We start from the raw sequence: 23230 nt of genomic DNA, 5'->3' as shown, positions 1-23230 counted from the left end.
GCGCTCACCTTAGGGCAGCCTCGCTCCCCACAGCCCCGGGTTCCTTTGCATACGCCCGGATATAGCTCACAAGTTAAATGTCTATATTTTATTCATATGTGGAGGGTTTTTCCTGCCACTTAGTAAAGCACTAAATATTATATGAACATTATTCAAAACATGTCCATTCCGTAAAACCCGTTTATATGTCGTCATTATCTGCAGCATTAAGTACATTTTATATCATCAGAAATTGCATGATATATTACAAAATAAATTTCTACTGAGCTTAAATGCATTAGGGATTGTCCAAGATACCTTGCTAAAAATGCAGTCATGTTTATTTGTAACTGCCAGAAAATGGCTTACAAAATTGTTCGTGCCTTTTATTCCCTACCACTGGGGCAATTGCTTGTTAATTAGAGGAATTTCAACTGTCATAGTTGGCAATTATAGCTTCTGTATCATTGTTATGAATAGTCAATGAGAGCCGATTAATATGCATGAGCAGCGGCATATAAAGCCTGTGCATTGGAGCAGGACGCAGCTGCCAGAGTCAGAGGAGGGAGTGGCTGTGTCTGCGCGTGCATGCTGGGGGAGGGAGGGAAGCGTGCAGGGGACAGAGTTGTCTGCAGCCTCGCAGAGCCAGGCCGATGCGCAGTGTGGCAGCCGCCTGAGGCTCCGAGGCCCCAGGACGCTCACTGCGTGCCCGCGCGCGGAAGGGCTGCTTCCCGCGCGCACAGGTCTGGAAGCCATCCTCTGACGTTTCTCTAAACATGGGATGCAGTTTGTGCAGCCTGCAGAAGCGGGAGGAGCAGTACAGATTACTCTATGAAGTGTGTCAGGTAACCGTTGCATTTTATTCTGTGGGAGTGTAAGGGCACTCACCTGGCAGAGTGTAACTTCTAGGAGAGGACGTAGAGACCTTTGTGCTTGTTTGTGTTCTGAACCAGACAGCCTTTCTGACTTTTGTGCACGTTTTCTATGAAATGTCTTGCATACTCTCCCTCGCAGTGGCACTTTGGTGCCTGTATTTGAATATTGAAATACATGTCAGGCTGCCATGTCACAAAGCTCCTTTACAACTGGCCGCTCTCAGAGTGTCAGAAGGATGTCCTAGGAAGGTCAGAGCGTGGTCACGCACCCTGGCGTGAGCGATGGTGAAAGCTGCTGCGGTTCTGTGTCTGTTTAAAAGTAGTTACAACGCGCTCCATTCTGCGGAACACAGGGGTCCCCTGCAGACCCCATTCTTTTGGCAGCTTCTGGTAATGGACATGTGCTTCACACTTGCCATTTTTGTACCTCTCTAAAAATTTTAAGAACTCCCCAAGCAAGTGGCTTGATCTTGGGTGCTGTCATCCAGCAGGTGACTTCCGTATCGTCTGTGTCATTACTGACAACGTGAAATTTCAGTTGAGATTAAATGGGACATTTAAACTATACCCCAGATAACTTACATGACATTTGTGTTACCTTTTCTTTTTAAATATTCAAGTCTTATCCTGAGTGAGGGGGTTTTGCTACTACTATTGGTAACCTAACTTGGCAGTTTAGGGTTTTCCCCTAAATCATTCTCTTTCAAATTTTTCTAAAGTAATAAAAAAATCATAATCCGTTAGAAAGGCTTTCTTTTTAACATGAGCACGTTATAAGAAGGCTCTTATAGTGATAAAAAAGATTCCTGTTTCTTAATTTATCACAATAAATGTATATGAATATATTCTTTAAAGGGCCAGACTTAGATTAAAAAACAATTTGATTAACTGTCAATTGGGTTCAATTTTGCGTGTGCCACCAGAGGGCGCGTACCATTAAAAACACACAGATACAGCTGCGAATGTGAGCTGGCTGCCTGTATGTAATGATACAGTGACCCTGGGTGAATAAAGGGGTGTGTATGTGTGTGTGTGTGTGCAGGCCTGGCCTGCATCCCTTGTGTTCTTGCGTGGTGATGTTTAACCCTAAGTCTGCCCTGGCGTCAGGTGCAGGTGTGCCCCAGTTCTCCGTGCGTTGGTCACTCAGGAGAGAGACAAGCTGGACCATCAGTGCAGTGGTTGTTGTACAGACTTCACCGCTGGGTACAGGGTAGATGTAGCACATTAAAACCGAGTTCCCATAACTCACCATTTTTGCTTTAAACCATCAAGGCGCACAAATATTATTTAGCAGCCATTGCTGTAGGTGCATTAATTACACTGGCAGCCTCCACAGGCGACCCTGCTGCATCTCCAGCAAATCTGTTAACCTTGCTTTATGCATCTGTATTAGTCGGGCTCCTTTCCCCAAGGCCCCCAAACAGGAAGTCTGGATACTGTTTGTTTGTTTTTGTTGGTGAATTTATATGGGAACATTTCTGGTGAAGCATCATGCAGTAAATTGCTGATAAATGACTTCCATCTGGAATACACTTTGTCAGCAGTTTGCGAAGCCATGCAGATTTATTTTCAGAAAACTCCAACTACTTTTCAGACCTCTTACCCTTGTGCCAACTAGTAAAACCCCCTTCTCCTATTGTTTGGGAGTCCTGAACCGTAGCATAAAGGAATTCACCAAACACTTGCAGGAATTAATCGTTGCATTCCTGATCTTATTATGCAAAGCCTTATTAGAGCAGAGAAATCAAGGTTTCCATGAACTCCAGTTCCAGAAGGTCCGGCTTAGTAAGCCCTCGTAGGAGGCTCGGCCTTCACCCTTCCCTCACCCCGAGAGCATTCGCAGCTGCTGTTCCTTCGGGCCGCTGGCGCTCCTTTGGGGGCTGCTGCAAGCTCAGTGATACACAACACTGGTTTCCCCTTCTGCACACGCACCTTGTTGTACCTTTGCTCACGGTGGAAAACCACACCTGAGGCTGCCAGGTCATTTAGGGCATTGCAGAGAGCGCACGCACATCAGCGTCCACGCCGTGCTGACGGGGGTGCAGAGATATTGGGGGGCACTAGGGCTGCTTCCACGGGGAGTATAAGACAAGCCCTCGGCCTACCCTGGGGTAGTAAGATCAGTTGAGTTGCAACAATTTGGGTTTTTATGGTAACAGCGGTGTCCTGGGAGCACTGAGACAGGGTCTGGGCCTTAGCAGTGGCTTCATGCTTTGGGAAGCTGTAGCCTGTCTCGGGGGGCTTTGAGTCATCAGAAGCACGTTAAAACAAGAGGACAGGAGTGGGGAAGGAAGACGCTTTAAGGCTATCAAAGGTGCGGGCTTCCACTTGGGTGAATCAACCAGCTGGAGCTCTCACGTTCCAGGTAATGAGAGCCCGAGGCTGTAGGGCTGTGGCTGGAATCCGGCTAGAGCTGGTTCCCTGGCTGCGGGGAGGGGGTGGGAAGGAAGTGTTTGCAGGGACCGGGAGGTCTGTGGCTCTGTTGGCTCCATGCCAGGCCAAGCACCAGCCTTCCACCGACATGGCAAGGCGACTCTGGATGCTTTGAGGAGGGTCTCCTAATTGAGGTCGAGGGGAGCGGAGAGGACTGAGGCCCTCTGTAGTATCATTCATGCCTCCCCCACCTCCTCTGAGGTCGACAAGAGATTCTTTGGAGAACAGTGATTTAGCTAACTTGATTAGGCAACAGGGAAATAATTCTAGTTGGCATTAGGCTTCAAACTGGAAATTATAATAACAGCACATTCCCTAAAGTCTGCACGTGGACGTTCAGGATGGCAAGGAAAGCACCTCGGCAGAATCGCAGCGATACCATCGCAGCAAACGCAGTGTATTTAGTGAGCACCTACTATGTGTCACTCTACACTCACAACAGCACCCAGAGATGTGTGATGTCCCCACTGCAAAGACGAAGAAACCGAGACACAAAGGAATTTTAAATGGGGCTGGGAGCCATATCTGTGCTGTGATTCCAAAGTCTGTGATTCTTCTCTTGTATAAATCATTTTCATCAGTTGGCGAATAGGTCACCAACGTTACATGGAACATTTGGGTTAATTTTTTAAAATTTGCTCTTGCCTTTGTGGGGCTCACATACAAACCCCACGTTCTCCTGAGGGTGCCTAGGTCCGTCCTCTTAGAAAGTTCCTCTCTGGTCCTCAGAGTGATGGGCAAGAGAAGTGAGTTCCCCCCACTCCCCACACCCCCGGCAGTTTTCATAATGGATGATTTGAGAAAACTCTATCCACAGAAAATATCGTCTCATAGAGTAATTTGTGCCTCTTTATTCTACTCAATGTTGTTGGTTTCAAAAAGCAAAAACTATCCAACAACTACGTTGCTAGAAAACCACTGATGTATGTATTTGTGACCCTTTCTACATCAATCTGTTAGCCAGAAAAACCCAGGTTTGCATAGTAAATGCCCATCAGAATCAAGTTTAAGGAGCAGTCTGGAATCCTGACTATATGCAATCCTATTTTCATATTTAATTAGCTACATGCAATACTCAATTAGATGAGGTGACTGCTTTAGAGCAAAGCAACTGTCAGTCTGCTTTGAATCAGCCAGCTTGTGGTACAAGTAAGTATGGACAGAGATGATCGTGGCTAATTGTGTGAACATAAACTTGCCCTCTATATGGCAGTGTTGAACTTGATTTCGTTTTCTTGCAAGTAGGAATGTGTTTGTTTAAACAAGCTATCAATTCTATCTAAAAGCTCTGTTTTCGAAGCGGCTTTGCATTCAGAATCAGTTTAGGCAAAGCAAGTATGGGATAAAGAAGCCCGTTTCTCCTGCCTTGACAAAAGGGGGTCCCTTTATTGATGAGTGTGGTGCCTGACTATGGCTGAGAAGGTCACTTTTTTCAGTGTGGGCACTCACCTGTCACTAGGTATTGTTTTCAGTTAACAATGGATGCTAAATGACTGTTGTTATGCTGAGGAAGCAATGGAAAGGAAAGGCTTAGGGTTAGACCAAGGCTTGCTCCCCGCTTTCTATCCCTTCTTTAGGTAGAAAGCTTTGGGGGACCATAAAGGAGTTCTCCTGCTTTTCTCTTAGGAATGAGGCCGATTAACCAGCACACAAGCTGAGGTGCCCTCCTGAGTGTTCCCAGGATGCCCCGGGCACCCCAGGACCACGGCACTGAGCCCTCCCGTGATGCCCTGCGGGTCACTCTGTCCCTACACTTACCTCCGCCTCATTTCCATTTTATCTGCAAGTTTGGTCTCCTCTGAACTCCTCCTGTCACACTGAACTCCTGGGAGGTCTCGTCACGTTTGCCCTCAGTACAGGTCAGTCGAACACCTTGGATTTTGTGTGTGTGTGTAGGAGTTGGAGCAAGAAAAGAAACAGGGGTACTAGTTAGTGACCCAGGAGGAGAACCAGCTGTTGGACGAGATGACTGTCATTTGGACAAAAAGGTGCAGTTGGAGAACAGGGTACAAGACATTTATTTTTCGTTCATTCAGCCAACATGTCACTCCGTGCTCGTTGGCCTCACAGTGTCCTTAGAATGAAAGGACTGCTAAGTGGGGTCACAGGGACCTGTGTGATCCGGCCTCATCTTACCTCGGAGGCCACATGCCATGTTCCCTCACTCACCTGCCTGGTCCCCTTCATCTGCAAGGTCAGTCACCAATTTATCCTTGAGGACTCAGCTTACATGCCCCTCTCCCTGGTGACCTTCCCTGATTTCAGAAGTTCCCCAAAACATGTTGACCTCTCTGTGAAGTTTATTTTCTCCCTGGCATTTATAACAACTCATGCACTTAGTGACTTGCTTATCTGCCTCCAACCCGCAGTCCCCTGGAAAATGTCAGCCCTATGAAAGTGTAGACTTTGTCTCATTCTCCGTGACACCCCAGGTCCTGACACATAACCAGTAACTATTCAGGACATGTTTACCAACCTGACTTCTGAATAAGGTATGGATTGTGTGGACCTCACTTTGGTCTGGGAAGGGTTCTAGGTGACAAGTGAGCTTGTCTGGGATCCTAATGGCTTCCATAGATACCGCTGCATGTTGCCATGAGGTACGGAGTCACAGTGGGGAGGACTGCCCCTCTATCTGTAGTCTTGTCACCCACCTGCCATGGCAGGCAGAAAGAAACATGAAATAGTGAAAAAAAGATAGCTTTAATAAATGATTTCTCTTGCATTCATTAATAATTCAGTCTAGGTCATGTCAGTAGGTCTGCAAGCCTGCCACAGCCAAATAACCTTTCTCCGCTCTCTGACCAGTGTGGGGTCCAGGAACATAGCATGACTCTCTGAAGCCACCAAGCCATGTGTCCAGCAGCGTTACCTTCAGTGATGTGGCAAGTGTCACGATAGTGGCCGTGCTGCCGAATGGCAAATGGTACACTGGGAAAATGAATGAGTGAATGAATGAATGAATGAATGAACCTGTGTACTTCAGATGACCTCCTTTCCTGTTTGTCCACCCAGGGCATATTGCGCTCTGTGTGTCTGTTGGTGAATTTTGGGGAAAGGGCCATTTCCCAGGCTACCGGTACCTGTCAACTGCCTAGCAGGGTAATTTCTTTTTCCAAATAACTTTGATTATTCTCATTAAATTGTATTAAAGAATAAGCTGCAATAATGCAGAAGTGACGATAATGATTGGCACTAGTATCCAATCGTGGAGAACGTGGGCCTCGATTTGAGGCTCCGGAAGTTTCCTCTAAGTTATTCAGTCTCAGGGTCGTCTCATTCTCCACTTTCTGGCAGATTTTCTTAAGTCTTACTTTGGATGAGTAGGTGGCAAGACAAGCTCATATCTTGTTTTATATGCAGATGAAAAATTTTGCCATCTGTTGCTTAATATCCAAAAAAGTTATTTTGTTTTGCTTAAGCAGAGCTTTTTTCAAGTAAATTGTTCTGTAATATCTGGTTTACGAGGGAAAATTGAAGGTTAGTGAAGTTTTGTCTGTAAAAGATATGTGCACACGTGCATACATACGTACATGTGTATTTATCTTTTATAGACAAAACTTCACTAACCTTCATTTTTTTCAACCAGTCCTTTTCAGAATCACTTCAGGCTCCAAAATTACGCTGAGCCCTCCTAACCCACACACCCTCCTACTCCAAACACTCCCTTCCCAGAAGCAAAGGGATCTGCTCCAATTAAATTCCCAGTAATGTGAGTGACGCTGGGCGGAGCCCTCCTTCCACAGGGGTGTGGTTTTAGAAGGTACCTTGTTACCCAAATGAAGCCTGATTGGCAGAGTTCTGGGGGGATGAGCTTGAGCAGGGTCCTCTTTCTGACGAGCTATGTGGCGTCACCATGACAGTTCATGACGTACAGACCCCACTTCTCGGGCTCTCAGGTCCCAGGACTCCTTTCCACTGTATCTGTCAAGTAAGCAATACTGTTGGCCAGTCTTTCATAATTCTTTAATAATTGTTTTAGTGCACAGTTCTAGTTGTCACACGTTAGCAGTCTCGATGAGTGTTGCCAAATCACCCCCAGAACCCGCTCTGTAATAACCACCAGTGTGTGAGTCTCCGCCTGGCCTCGCCGGACCCCCACTCCCGTAGTCATGGGGCATCACGGGTCTTCTCGCTTTTTATCCCTGATTGACCCCATAAGGGGTGAGGGGGGGAGTGGAGTCTCATTTGTGATGCTCATTCTTATACTAGTGTGAAGACAGAGTTCTCTGGGGCAGTGGTTCTCAAGCTTGAACGGGCACCAGTCACCGAGAGGACCCCTGATGACAGTCCTGTGCTTCCCCACCTTCCTGAGTTCAGAGGCTGCTGCTGTGGGGCCCCCCTGGGAGACACACAGATAATTACACGTGGCAGATGCAGGGGGTGCGGGGGTGGGGGGGTGGGGGGCGCATCTGCAGGACTCACTGCCTGGAGTGATGCTTTGAGGTAACCAAAACTGAGAGCAACGAACTAAGGTCGAGGCATTTTAACTGAGTGTCAATAGCACATGGGAGAACTGGGGACATGTCCCAGGATGTGACAGAATTGTTGGAACAGGGGACTATGGACTTGTGTCTAGAAAGGCTGTAAGGCCAGGTGTTGGGCAACCTGAAATAATCGAGCAGGGTCCTAGGAAGCAGCACAGGGACACTCCTACACTACAAATTACCACCACCACCATCATCTAGAGTTTAATGCCCCAATTTGCAGATGAGGAAACTGAGGCCCTGAAAGGATCAGCAGTTTCCTTTGACAAGAGTATAGTACTTTGTTTACTTTATCATTTACCTTCTCAGTTAACAGCATTTGTCAATTTGTGATTTACATACACGCAAATCTTGTAGTGTTTTGAACCCAGTTCGTACTTTCCACTAACATCTTTACATTTATTTTTTTCTTTCTCTTCAGCTCAACAAAATTATCTCTGGCCTCCTATGTGCTAGGTGTATTGTGCAGCTAAAATATGTAATCATTCTGCCAGTTTCATTTTTAATCGCCAGAAACACAAAGATCTGTTATTAGAACGTGGTCATATTTTAAAGCTCTGCGGTGCCTTGAGGTCACCTTCAAGGTGAGAAGTGTCCTGGACGTCATCATTCCTCTTCTTGTGCCATTGATGTCACATTTATAAATCTTTGAGAAAGACGTGCCAAGTTTATTTGTAATTCATAAAGGTTCCGAATCTTCCCAATTTCTGCTGCTTCCACCATAGCTGTGTCCGGAGTCTGTTATTCCCACTCAGTCTTATTGGTTTTTCTTTCAAAACCAGTATTTCAGGAATTCTGCATTAATTCCTCATAGTGACCATTAGGTAATTCTGTATTTCAGTGGCGATAACTTAGAATGTACACAATCTATTTATATAAACTTGTCCCTGGTCTTTGGCTAAGGGAGGCTCTCAGTAATCTAAACTTTGATAATCAAATAAAGGTACATCCGACCCTTTACTGCATGGAAGCTCCCTGCCTGGGCCCCTCACACGTTGCAGACGAGACGTGAGCTGCTCAGATGGAGGTTTTCCTTTCGGAAATTGTATTCTAATTTAGAAATTAACGTTTACGAAGCAGAGAGGAAGCGAACATTTGCTTCCCTAACCTAAATTTCCCCAACAAATTGCGCAATACAGAATTTTTTCAGCGTTCAGGACAAACACAAGGTTAGTTTTGTGCTTTAATCCCATCAGCTGGTTCAGCACTGAAATGGTTCCCCCTCCACGGCGCCCTCTCCAAAGTGGTTCCACTGAAATGGTTCCCCCCACACGGCGCCCTCTCCAAAGTGGTTCCACTGAAATGGTTCCCCCCACACGGCGCCCTCTACAAAGTGGTTCCACTGAAATGGTTCCCCCCCACACGGCGCCCTCTCCAAAGTGGTTCCACTGAAATGGTTCCCCCCCCCCCACGGCGCCCTCTCCAAAGTGGTGGTTCCACTGAAATGGTTCCCCCTCCACGGCGCCCTCTCCAAAGTGGTTCCACTGAAATGGTTCCCCTCCACACGGCGCCCTCTCCAAAGTGGTTCCACTGAAATGGTTCCCCCCACACGGCGCCCTCTCCAAAGTGGTTCCACTGAAATGGTTCCCCCCACACGGCGCCCTCTCCAAAGTGGTTCCACTGAAATGGTTCCCCCTCCACGGTGCCCTCTCCAAAGTGGTTCCACTGAAATGGTTCCCCACACACGGCGCCCTCTCCAAAGTGGTTCCACTGAAACAAGTGTGGGGCTGCCTCCCGACCCTGAGGACGCCTGAGCAGCAGAGCTGTCCTGCTGCTGAGTAGATCTGTGCTTTCCTTGTGGGAGGAGTAAGAGGAGAGAGGAGATCAGGAAAATGCTCATAGGAAGATGCTGAAAAGTCCCGTTATAATGCAGCGTGGCACTGTTGGTGTCTAGCAAAGGTCAGAACTGAAAATCCAGGGATCCTGTAGGTGGATATGGTCTGGGGTTTTTACTGCACTTCTAAGTCACCAGCAGGGGGCGCAGCCCGTGTAACGAACCAAGTTCCAGGAGCTGGGACACATGGCCCGTTTTGCGGAGAAGGTTGAGATAACGAGATGAGTGCCTTTTTAACCAAGCAGCAGAATGCAGATATTCCCTGCTTCTCGAAAGTTCCCTCTACACGACTTGGCTTTTACAAAAGACTTGCGTTTGTACCTGTTCTTGCTGAACAAAAGAAATCTGGAGAGGATTTTCGCTTTTACGAAGTAAGGTGGAAAGTGAAAATCATGTTCAGAGTTTGTTTGCAGCAGCCGTTATAATGGCAGCTACGCCAGGAGCAGGAAGAGATACAGTGTCATCTCCAGATATGATCAGAATGGTACCATGGAAAGGGCATTTTAGACTGAAAATGATTCTCACTAAATGTGTGTGTATGTAAAAACACATCAAGTATAACATTTTAGTCTTGTTTGGAATCTGAAATTAAGAAATAGACTCATAACCAGGTTTGTGTTCAACTTAGCTACAAATAGTTGACTGTATGCTGTGGCTTATTTCTGGGCTCCCGTTTCCATCCATTGGTCTTATGTGTCTGTTTTTATGCCAGTACCATGCCGTTTCACTGACTATAGCTTTATAATATAGCTCGAAATCAGGAAGTGTGATGCCTCCTCTTTTGTCTTTCTCAGGATTTCTTTGGATATCCAGGGTCTTTTGTGGTTCCATACAAATTTTTGGTGTTTTTTATCTACTTATGTAAAAAACAATATGTCATTGAAATATTGATAAGGGTTGTATTTTGACTCTATAGATGGCTTTTGGTAGTATTGATATTTTAACAATATTAATACTTCCAATCCATGAACACAAGATGCCTTTCCATTTATTTATATCCTCTTCAATTTCTTTCATCAATGTCTTGTAAGTTTCAAAGTAGAAATGTTTCACTCCTTAAAGAAATTTACTCCTAAGTATTTTATTGTTTTTGATGCTATTGTAAATAGAACCAACTTATTTCTTTTTTAGAAAAAATTTTGTTAGGGTTTAAAAATGCTACTGATTTTTGTATGTTGATTTTGTATGCTATGTATATACTGAATTTTCATTAGATCTTAGAATTTTTTGTTGAGTCTTTCAGATTTTCTATAAGTAAAATCATGTCACCTGCAAATAGAAGCAATCTTGCAGCTTTCTTTTCTACTATAATACATTTATTTCTTTTTCTTGCCGAATTGCTCTGGCTAGGACATCCATGGCTGTGTCGAATAGGAGCAGTGAGCCAGGACACCCTTGTCTTGTTCCTGATCTTAGAGGAAAAGTTTTCAACCTTTCACCGTTGAGCATGATGTCAGTTGTGGGCTTGTTATATATGGCCTTTATGTTGAGATATGTAGTTCTATGCCTTTTTATCGTGAATGGATGTTGAATTTTTGTGAAATGCTTTTTCTGCATCTATTAAGATGATCATATGAGTCTTTTCTTTCATTCTATGAATGTGATGTGTCACTGAATGGTTTGCATGTGCTGAACCATCCTTGCATCCCAGGGATGAATTCCACTTGATCATGGTGAGTGATTTTTTTAATGTACTGCTGAATTCAGTCTGCTGGTATTTTACTGAGGATTTTGCATCTATACTCTCCAGGAATATTGGCTGGTAGTCTCCTTTCCTAGTTTTAGTATCGTAATACTGGCATTATAGAATGAGTTTGGGAGTGCTCCCTCTTTGATCTTTTGGAAGAGTTTGAAAAGGATTGGTGTGAATTCTTTTTTAAATGTTTGGTAATATTCACCAGTGAAACCAGGTGACCCTGGCCTTTTCTTTGTTAGGAGACATGATTGCTGAGTCAATCCCCATATGAGTAATTGGTCTATGTGAATTTTTTCCCTCTTTCTGATTAAGTCTTGGTAAGTTGTGTGTTTCTAAGAATTTTCCCATTTCTTTTAGGCTGCACAGTTTGTTGGTGTATAGTTGTTCATAGTAGCCTCTTATGATCCTTTGAATTTCTGTGTTAGCAGCTGTAATGTCTCCTTTTTCTTTTATAATTTTGTTAATTTGGATTCTTTCTATTTTTTCATTGGTTAATCTAGCTAAGTGTTTGTCAATTTAGTTTATCTTTTCAAAGAACCAACTCAAAGTTTGATTAATCTTTTCTATATTTCTGTTTTCTATTTCATTTATTTCTACTTGGAAATTTATTATTTTCTTTATTCTGCTAACTTTGGACTCAGTTTGCTCTTCTTTTTCAAGTTCTTTAAGCTGTAGAGTTAGATTGTTTATTTGGGAATCTTTCTTAATGTAGGTGTTTCATGCTATGAACTTCCCTCTTAGAACAGCTTTTGCTGCATCCCACAAGTTCTAGTATATGTGTTTCCATTTTCATTTTTCTCAAGAAACATTTTATTTCCCCTTTAATTTCTTATTTAATCCTTTGTGTGTGTGTTTTTTCAGGACAGGGTTATTAATTTCCCTGTGTTCATGAATTTTCCCATTTCCCTATTGTTACTGATTTTTGGTTTAATGCCATTGTGGTCAGAGACGATAACTTGGTATGATTCCAGTCATCTTGAGTTTGCTAAGACTTGTTTTGTGGCCTGACATACGGTCTGTTCTAGAAAATGTTCCATGTGTGCTTGAGAAGAATGTGTGTTCTGCTGTTGTTGGAGAAAACATTCTACATATGTCTGTTAGGGCCCTTTGGTGTACAGTGTTACTCAATTCTACTGTTTCTTTATTATTTCTTTACCTGGATTATCTGTCCACTGTTGAGACTGGGGTAATAAAGTTCTCAGTTATTATTATAATACTATTTATTTCTCCTTTTAGCTCTGTTACTTTTTGCTTTATGTATTTCAGTGCTCCAATGTTGGCATGCATAAATATTTACAGTTATTATATCTTCTTGATGTATCAACCCCTTTATCATTATCTAATGACCTTCTTTGTCTCTTTTTACCAACTTTAGTTTCCAGTCTATTTTGTCTGATATATGTATGAGTTACCCCTGCTTTTGTTGTTTTTACCATTTGCTTTAATATCTTTATCCATCCCTTCATTCTCAGTCTATGTGCATCTTTAGAGGCTAAAGTGAATCTCCTGTAAGTAGCATATTGTTGGATCTTGGTTTGTGTGTGTGTGTATGTGTGTGTGTTTTATCCATTCAGTCATTATGTGTCTTTTGATTGGAGAATTGAATCTGTTTACATTTAAAGTAATTATTGATAGTTAAGGATTTACTATTGTTATTTTGTTTATTCTTTTCTGGTTGTTTTTTTTCAGATTCATTGTTCTTTGTTTCTTATCCTGCTGTCTTTTTTGGTGTTTGGATGTCTTTTGGTATCATTACTTGGTCTTATTTATCATGTTCTATTGTGTAATTACTACAAGATTTTCCCTTGTGGTTATCATGAGGCTTACATAAAATTACCTTTAACTTATAACACCCTTTTTAAAACTGATAACAACTTTCACTTCTCCCCCTCACATTTTAGGTTATTGCTATTGCAACTTACATGTTTTTGTATTGTGTAACTAATAACAGATTATTGTATTTATGGTTATTTTGCTACTTTTTTAACCTTCTAACGAGTTGTGAGTTATGCATCACTATACCATATTGCAGAATCTAATTATGACCATATATTTACCATTACCAGTGAGATTTAAATGTTTTATGTTCTTATATGTTAATTAGTATTGTTTTACTTCCACTCAAAGAATTCCCTTTAGAATTTCTTGTAAGGAAGGTGTGGTATTAATGAATGCCCTCAGCTATTTTTGTTCAGGCAAGTCTTGATCCTTCCTTTGTTTCTTTTCTTTTTTTTTTTTTCTTTTTTTTTTTAAGATTTTATTGGGGAAGGGGAACAGGACTTTATTGGGGAACAGTGTGTACTTCCAGGACTTTTTTTCCAAGTCAAGTTGTTGTCCTTTCGATCTTAGTTGTGGAGGGCGCAGCTCAGCTCCAGGTCCAGTTGCTGTTTTCTAGTGCAGGGGGCACAGCCCACCATCCCTTGCGGGACTCGAGGAATTGAACTGGCAACCTTGTGGTTGAGAGCCTGCGCTCCAACCAACTGGATCCTTCCTTTGCTTCTGAAGGACAGTTCACCAGGCATAGAATTCTTGGTTGACAGTTATTTGTTTGAATACGTCATCTTATTCTCTCGTTGCCTCAAAAGTTTCTGTTGAGAAATCCTTCAATAATCTTATGGAGATTCCCTTACATGTAACTTTCCTCTTTTTTCTTGCTGCTCTTAAAGTCTTTGTGTTTGACTTTTGACCGTTTAATTAAAATGTGTCTTATTGTAGCCCTATCCAGGTTTAACTTATTTGAGTCCTTTGGGCCTCATGGATCTGGAAGTCCATTTCTCTCCCCAGGTTTGCAAAGTTTTCAGCAATTACTACTTTAAATACTATACTTTCTGTCCCTCTCTCTTTCTCTTGTCCTTCTGGAATTCCCATAATGAGAATATTGTTTCTTTTCATTGTGTCCCATAATTTCTGTAGGTTTTTTCATTGTCTTTTCTTTTTGTTCCTGTGATTGGGTAATTTCCAATGCACTGTCCTCCTGGTACCTGATTGTTTCTACTGCATAGTCAAGTCCACGTTTGAAACTCTCTATTGAATTCTTCAGTTCAGTTACTGTATTTTTCAACTCTAGCATTTCTGTTTGTTGGTTTGTTTGTTTTTCGGTGGTTACTATTTCCTTGTCAAACTTCTTATTTTATTCCTGCATTGTTTTCCTAATTTTGTTTAGTCATCTGTCTGTGTTTTCTCTAGTTCACTAAAATTCCCTCAGAGGATTGTTCTGACTTCCTTCTCTGATAGTCCATTGATCTCCATTTCTTTAGGGTCAGTTATTGGAGCTTTATTAGTTTCCTATTCCTTGACAGTTTCCTATTAACCAAATGTTTTGTGATCCTTGATCCCTCATGCTGGCTCAGTTTCTCAGTGTGTCTCCTGGTAGTGTCCTCGGGCAGGTGAGGCCTATTTGGAGGCAAGGCAACTGTTTGTGCTCAGAGGGTGGGGATGAGGGTGGGGGTGGGGAGGATGGGTGTGGTGTGCCACTACCTGAGAACAATTGGAAAGGGCTGGTTCCCTACCCAAGTGAGGCTGTAAAACAGACTCCACTCTTGCCTGGATTCTCTCGTCAGGGTTACCAGATGGTTGGGACTATATTCAGTAGTAGATGGGGCTGCAAATTAGCTTTGCTGCCCTGGCAGGGAGCCGGACAGGACTCAGGGCTTGTTCAGCTCATTGTTTGGGGACCTGAATCAGGCCAGAACGTGCAGTGAATTCTCTGGTGAGGCCACTAGTTTTGCTCTGCAAACAGGAAAGCCACAGGCTGCGCTCTGGGTGCAGGTGTCCCCACAGGTGGGCTGTTGAAGGTCCCTGTGTGCTCTGGCTGGGTTCCCCGGGCGGACAGGCTGAAGGCTTAGTCAGTGAGGAGCATGGCTGGGACTTAGATTCCAAGCCAGGAACAGAGGGAGAAGCAGCTCTAAAGATGGTAAAGCTCTTTGTTTGTAGTCTTAACTCAAACCGACCTGAACCCACGTTCCCTGTCTGAACCTGGCCACTAGCTTTTCTCTGCAAGCTGTCAGCTCTGCCTGCCCTCCTCTCAGCTCAGGTGGTACTGGGTCACCCAGCTTCCAGGAGTTGTAACCAGCTCTTCTGGTCAGGTGGGTGGGAAGGCACTGTCCACAGCTGATGGGGCTGTGACTCAGCTTCTTGCCTGGATGTGGGCGAACCAGGCTGTAGGGCGAGCGAAACTCCCCATGTGAGGACTCATTAGGCAGCTGTGCACCTGCTGAGTCCCCTGTCTGAGTTCACCCCAAGAGTCAGGAACCACCTATAGCGCCATCTTGGTGATGTCACGCCAAAAATTCCTTTTTTATCCGACCTTCATCAGGGCTTAAGACCTTTTGCTTTTCAGTATACAGTTTATTCATTGCCAATTGCTTCCAGTGGAATATCAACTTTAATTAGTTTGAAAACACAGGTGTGATATTTTACAGAATTTAATGAAATGCACCCTATAAAAGTTGGCTTTTATCCAGGGCACAATTTATAGCAGACTGGCTTTTAAACTGCATTAGCTCTTGAGACTGGGTCATTTGCACATTTAATAGAAATAGAGGTGACGTGAGACGCTGATCCTCAGAAACCAAATGTCTTCCCATAAAGGATACTTATTTTCTAATTTGGAGAGCATATGGCCTGTCTTTTTCAAATACTGTATTAAAACATACCCAGAACTACTTGCAGTTAAGTTGTGGGGAACTTTGCAGGGTTCCGGGCCCCGGGTTTGAGAGGTGATGCGGAGTGTACATACCATCGTTTCAGCCTTGCTGTTTCCAGGGAGACGGACAAGCAGGCCTCCCTGGGTTATGGGCTCAGTGAGCCCGGCAGCGGAGTCCCCGGGGGCAGGCCGGCCACCGCCAGCTCAGGTTCTTCCCTCGCGGTTTTGGTAAAATGCTGCCACAGTGTCTTCTATCTGACCACATCTTAAGTGGTTTAAATCTGCTGTGGCCTCATTTTTCCCCAAGAAATTCTCCCTGGTGGCATCCCATCAGCCAGGGCGGGAACAAGTCTCACTAAGTGACCACAGAAAATACTGGCTGGAGGACTGGATGACTGACACGGACAAGTGGGGTGTCACTGAAATGCACCCCCACGGGACAGGCCCCCAGCTCTGCGGTAGTCTCGGGATGTGGGAAAGGGCCGTGGGCGCCTCACAGGAGCAGCAAGCTGGGTTCCAGAGGGAGTCTTCCTCGCGCGCCCTGAGCACGATCGCCTCGTCTCAGGAGACCTTACGGCACAAGCCCTCCCTAAGGTCCCTAGTGTCACCTCGTATTTGTGGCTGTGATGTTTGCCTCGAGACAGACTGATTGGATTTTTACCATAATTGCACCTCAGTCATGGGGGACCAGCCAGAGCCTTAGGTGAATAACTTAAGCACCCCATTTATAATAAAGATAAAGTTCGCAATCAGCATTTCTTGTTCCAAAACACTCCATTCACTTGGTTTTAGAGCTGCATAAACTGTTTTCAAAGCAATCTGCTCAATTGGGCGAGTTAATGATATTGAATTTGACCGGGCCAGACGTCACCGGGTGAGCACTCGTCTGTAATTGCAGCCATCACCCTTCCATCCTGTGTAATGTAGATGTGATGCTAATCCCACAATACAGGTTGTGTTCTCGGGTGGCTGGCGGCGTGTGCGGAGTCGTCACCTCGCTGCGTCTCTCAGGGATGTGATTCCCAGATGACAGTGTCATAAGTGTTATGTGCACAAGGTAATTCCAAACACATTTGGCTGCAACAGTCGATCATCTGGGCCGGTAACTGCCTTGTCTCATCATCTGTTAAGAGGATGTAACGATCCCTAAAGTACCTTGTCAAGCTGTGCGGCAGGGGCACGTCCGGCACCCTTTGTCTGTTATGCCCCAGACGACCCGTAGAAATTCGGGACTGAGAAGGTGAACGGGGACGCAGTAGCAGAAGCAGGAGATGCACCGGGCGCCGTTCAGGGTCCAGACGGCTCCTGAGGCCACTGACTGGGTTGCATTTTGCTTCTTTGACTTATAGATTATTTTCTCCTGGGGAAATGTGCCCATCCTGCTGTAGGCTCCCCATTAGCAGTGGTTTCTTAGTAAGTTCTTAGGATTTGCATGCTATGCACTAGGCATAGGTTATCTCAGAAGCTTCGTAAACCCCCAACACTTGAATTACCTTTATTTTGCAGATGAGGAAACTGAGACTCAGAATAGTTTCATTGCCCAAAGCCCACAGTCGAGGTTCCACCGTGGCCTGAACCCAGAGTTGGGGTTCCTGTGCCCTCATCGCTGAGCTGTGAGAAAGAGGAGGGCTTGCTCAAACTGTGTCTGAATAAAATGGACCCGGCTTTGGGCAGCTGGCACCGCAACATCGGGCACAGCTGTGACAGTGCCTTTCTATGCCTTCAGCCAGAAGCGGCGGCGACGTTCTGGTGTAGGATGACAGGGCAGTCCACAGCTCCCACCCCAGGGTCCCCGGCCCCCTGTGGGCTCAGGGGTGGGTGCTGTGGGGTCACTGTGTCAGCTCCTTGAATCACCCACCACGGGTCACTCGGGACCACTGAGACACAGGAACTGTTTCTCCAGGGACCTTCCTACCCTGACTGCAGGGGGCGCCGTCACGTTTCATTTAGGCCCCATTGAAACACCCGCTCAGCGGTTCTGGCATCAGTTTACAGAATGTACTCAAGGAAAACAACCATCACTTTTCTATGAACATGAGCCAATGAAAACGCACTTCCAGTCAGAAAAGCATTATCATTGGTTCTGTTAGGCGGTAGAAGGATGTCTGTAGGAACAAATAAGATGTCACAGGGTATCTGTGAGAGCACAGCTACTGGGATGTCTGAGGCAGTGGGGAGGTCAGGTCCGGATCAGAATGGCCTGGAGTACGTGGAACGTAGTGCTGAGTGTGACAAGAAGTTTGGGATTAAGACGTTGCAAGATGAGTTAGTTCATTTGCTCAGTGATATCACCAGAGACCCCAGTTCTCCCACGTTGTGCTCTGCGTCCCTCCGTATGTCACGTGAGCCTCAGCGGCGCCCAGCGTGGTCCCAGTGTGTCCCAGGAGCCCAGGCCGCACATGTGGTGCCCACGGGCAGCAGAGGGCCGCGCCTGCCTGGTGCCCTCTGCTAGGAAAAAACAAGACCTCAGAACCCCTGGCAGAGGCCCCTCTCTCCTGTCAGCCTGAAGTGCCTGTCCTGACGGCTGATGCCACTCAGATGCACACTGCAGCCCCATGGGGCGCCCACTGATGTGGGCGAAGGGAAGGGTCGGTCTCCTTCTGACACTTACACAGGAGCACAGAAGCATGCACAGGGGGCGGATGGACTGCTGATCTACGCGATTTACATTCAGGATTCAGGTCCTTTGTTATGGGACACGAATTTGTCTGTATTTCTCTCCAGAGAAGATGTGAGATGCGAGGGCTTTGCAGACACTTGTTCTGCAGATGTGACCCCTATGCCGTGTTTCGTTTGTGCAGTGCAAGCACTGGACATCAGCAAACCATGGGGACGGAACCTCGTGGTCCTTTGCTGTGTGGGGGGGAGTGAGTTCCACAGCTGGACCCCAGGTGGCTGGGAGTGACTTCCTTTTTTAGAACCAACGTTCTGCCTTGTTTCCTCATGCACGTCTCCTGACGACGGCCGTGTTGTGATAGTTGGTTGTGCCATTGGGGGGTGGGGGCCCTGGACACAACTCCCAAAGTTCTCACCCACACTCACTGCCAAGGGCACCTCATGCTGTTTATTTGAAGCTGTCGGAGGGGAGGTGAACACCCTTCGGTGCCACCAGCTGCCCGGGATGATGCTGAGAAGCTGTGAGGAGGAGCAGTGCCAGCGGGCGCTGCCGTTCCGCCAGCTCCTGTCCCCCCGTGTCGGCCCTTGGAGGTCCTTTCTGTCATCGGCCCTATCCACCTATGCCTGCGTCATCATTTAACTAATATTTCCAATTGGCTTTTTAAAGAAAAGCAAAAAAGAATTCACTTAAAAAGGGAACTTGATATTGCATGCACAAAAGCAAAACTGATGTCCCCTGACACCCACTGGAAAAACACCCGCCATGAACCATAACAATGTGGTTAGTTTCTAATCAGCTGCCCTGCCTGACAAAGGTGCTGAGCCTCGGGCTGCCCTTCTGTCTCGCCAGCAAGATGACACTGCGGTACAGACAGTGCCACTGTGAGATGTATCATTTGATGCCTGATCTGCCATCTCCACACTCACCCGCCCCCACCGTGCTCCTGGGGAAACCTTACAGAGCACCCACTTGCCCTGCTCTCCCCAACTTGTCCTTCCTCTTAGCAGCTGAGCCAGACTCCTGCTTAACTGGCCCTCCTCCTCCCCCCACGTGTCTCTCCACAGGTCAACGGCAAGGACCTGTCCCGCGCCACCCACGAGCAGGCCGTGGACGCCTTCAAGACGGCGCAGGAGCCCATTGTGGTGCAGGTGCTCAGGAGGACGCCGCGGGCCCGGATGTGCACGCCGGCCCCCGAGGCGCAGCTGGTGGACACGGGGACGCAGACCGACATCACCTTCGAGCACATCATGGCCCTGGCCAAGGTGGCCCCCGCCGCCCCACCCGTGCTGGAGCCCTACCTCCTGGCCGAGGGGTAAGTGACTGGTGTGGCGAGTGTGGCAGAGAAGTGTGGGGACCTGGTGCTTCCGTCCACGTGCCCAGAAGAGTTCACCGCCTCACAGCTTTTTCCAGGTCACCCACTTCCAACCTTGTTGTTTATAGAGGCAATAAATTGAGTCCTGCACAAAGCCAGTCTGATACATTAACTAGCCCATGATAACCCTGGAGCAATTATTCAAATTATATTCTAAGAACAAAATTACTTCCTAATGTCGTAAAAGTTGTTTCAGAATAAAATGTCATCACCACGATTGGCCACATGGAGGCTCTGAGGCTGGAACACAGGAACTGCTGGTGGCTCTTTCTAGAAACAAAGAGGTGAGGGAGGGCCTGGTTGTGTCCCTGCTCTTGGGGGGCTCACGTCTGCCCTGGACCCACGTTGGGGTCTGCAAGCGCACGCGGAAGCCCCGCCTTCCCGTTAAACAGCCCTGTGACCACACAGCCCGTCACTGCACAGAGTAGCCCAGAGCCCTCGAGCATCGCCGTCCCCTGGGTTGACGTGCTTTCATTCCCCTGGACTTTATTTTCTCTGCTAAAATGGGGACAGTAGTAGTACCTGCCACATAGGGGTGCTGGATCAAATGATAGAAAGCATGGAAAGTGTTCAGCATGTTCTGTGTTATGCAGCAATTGTCATTAGTTTAGTGATTGATGTGAAATATTTACGATAAAAAGAGCGAGAAATTCTCTACGGTCGGCCACTGGGTTAAAAGGATGACCAGGCCAGTGCAGCCTTCCCCATGGGACTTTGCACATCTCAAGGCAAGACGTCCACTTCCGGCCTCAGCCTCGGGCTGATGTCACTCACTCCTGTCTGTCCCATCTTGCTCCTGGCTCAGGTGAGTCACTCGGTGCGTTATTTCAGGGGCATTTTCAGTTCCTCGCCTCGGGAGAAGCTGAGTGAAACCTGTTAGCAGCTCAGGAGCTGGGGGGACCTGTGTCTCCATCACACAAAAGCTCACCCTTCACCCGTGGTTTTCATGCTTAACTGACATTGGAACCCAGGGCTGCTCAGCTTTACAGAGTAAGTGTAGCTGCACCTGCAGCCTGTAAAGTGGAGCTAGTGTGGTCAGACAGCCCCTCAGTGTGCACAGACGGTGTGCTCACGTGTCCCTCACGCCTGTGCATTGACGGTGCAGGCGCCACTTCTGCTCAGCAGACGACCAGATCGGAGCCATGACACCGTGTGTCATTCTGGGATTGTAGGGAACTGGCCGAGTCACCGAGCATGACCATTCCGACCCGCTCCCTGACGTTACTTTCCAGACTGCCTCTCCTTACTGATGAGGCTTTCCGGGCTGCTCCCGACTTGCAGGTGTTGAACTGCCACAGTGACGGGCCTCTTAGAAGCCAGACCCCGAATTTCCTCTCAAGTCTAGTGCATTTGACATGACTTTTCCCGAGGGGCACTTGAGAAATGTCAGAAGAGTCGCGAGGTCAGGCGTGTGCAGTTCTGGCTGCCAGGTGAAAGGTCAGCAGCAGGTGCACACATGAAGGGGGTGTGGCTGACGCTTGCGAGCCAGGCCTCCCAGCAGCACCGTCAGCCTGAGCCCTGTACGCGCAGGCGCAGGCCTGGGGACGGGAAAGCCGTCGTGTGAACGAGCACTGGTGTCTGATCTGTCATTGCAAAGCCAAGTGCAGGCAGGCAGACCCTGTGCCGATCTCTGGGGCAAGCAGGTCTGGGTGCCCAGCTCTCCTTCCTTCCCCGGCTGGCACCTTTCCGCTGCCTGTGCTCCTAGCTTCAGTCACAGTGTGTCCAGGCAGGTGGCGGGCTCTGTGAACTGTCACATGTTGTGCTGAAGTGACCCACGCTCCTCTCCTGTGTGTGTGTGTGTGTGTGTAGATACAAGACATGCATGTGCACACTGGGTTTAATAACAAACATATTTCTTCTGGACGCAGTCAAAAAAGTGTGAGAAGACAGACAGCATGGCAGTGTGGTCCCAGCCGGCTTTCCAGTCCCAGCAGGCTGAGTGTTGCCTTTTTCTCACAGATACAATGTAACTGAAGCAGCAAGTGGTAAATGCCAGTCTGTCCCCCATGCAGACTAAGAAATTGCTCATGGTGACCCGCATGGCTAGGCAGCTGGACTGGTCACTGGAAACAGCACCGCTGGTCGCATCTGACCCCTTCTGGGCAGCCGATGTCAGCAGTGGTGGAAACGTGATGATGCAGGTCCTGACCAGAGAGTGTGAGCAGGCCCTGCGTCAGGGTGGCGAGCAGGCGGCGCCTTCACGGTCCTTCGTGTCTTTGCAGGCTTCCCTGTGCCCACGGATACTACGACCCCAGTGACTACATCGGCGGCGCCCAGCAGGACCTGGACAGGGAGGAGCTGGAGCTGGAGGTAGGACCGCGCCCTGGGCTCAGCGCGGGGCTCACGTTAGGAAAAGCAAGCGCTCAGGACGCGTGAACGGAGTTGTGGATGCTTATGAAATACCTGCTTTTGGTGAATTTCATTCAAAAGAACCACTTCCGGCTGTTTGAAAGGCATTGGAGCTTTTCTTCCCTTCCACCGCAGAACGTGATGATCAGATCCCAAGGCAGAAATGTGGGCTTTTTATTTAAATTGTTGAGGAGACAGGGTAGAAAGCCCTGCAGGACCGGTGACGTCACAGCCCCCGCCAGCACATCCCCTGATGGGTGTCAGCTCCTCCCATCACTCTTGTCATGACTTTCTATGCAGATGCTCAGGAACAGGTCCCAGTGTTAAAGCTGACACTGCCCACACCCAACAGCAGGGGGTTTCACCCACTGGGTCCTTGTAAAGCTTTTCTGACACTGATCTTGGAGGAATGAAACCAATCCGTTCCTCTCTGTTACTTGAGGCCAGAAATGACTCAGGATTCCAGCTGCTGTATAATGTCACCCCGGCCTCTGAGATGTGCAGTGTTTAGAGGATACCAGTTCACAGACTTCTACTCCTCATTTTCCTTTTAGTAAGAGTGATAGAAAATAGAGAGAAATCAACTTTCAGGATCATTCATACTTGTGGGAAAGCTGTTTCATATTTCAGTGTGTTTTAAAAAGTATGAGAGCATTTTTTGGAAACTGACTTTACAGAATAGGGTAATAGGGTGCCTTTTAAAAAGCTACCTGATACTGAGAGGTAAATGTTTCGGCACAATCAAAATCCACTAACAATCTCAGTTTCATGGCCAGCCATTGTGGCATCTGGGCCACTGCGCCGTACTTCTGAGGCTGATAAGTACTCAAGTGGCATAGGTCCCTTTGCAGGGACACAAACAGTAGAAGACAGCTCAAGCGTTCCCTCAAAGTCACCAAGCTTTTGTTCCAAAACGGAAGACGACAATCAGTAAAAGCAGATG

The 23230-nt window shown here is 46.8% G+C and overlaps 1 protein-coding gene across 1 annotated transcript in view; it reads left to right on the top strand.

The window, feature by feature from the left end:
* Positions 1-23230, top strand: part of LOC109461409 (E3 ubiquitin-protein ligase PDZRN3) — a 146627-nt gene that overhangs the window by 108173 nt on the left and 15224 nt on the right. Inside the window, 2 exon segments of the mRNA XM_074312195.1 lie at positions 19631-19878; positions 22161-22248. Coding sequence (XP_074168296.1) covers positions 19631-19878; positions 22161-22248 — 336 coding nt within the window.

The sequence above is a fragment of the Rhinolophus sinicus genome, linkage group LG10, assembly GCF_036562045.2.
Source record: "Rhinolophus sinicus isolate RSC01 linkage group LG10, ASM3656204v1, whole genome shotgun sequence".
In the NCBI taxonomy this organism is placed as follows: Eukaryota; Metazoa; Chordata; class Mammalia; order Chiroptera; family Rhinolophidae; genus Rhinolophus; species Rhinolophus sinicus.
Note: the sequence above shows the minus strand (reverse complement) of the source record. Positions and strands in the feature narration are given on the sequence as shown.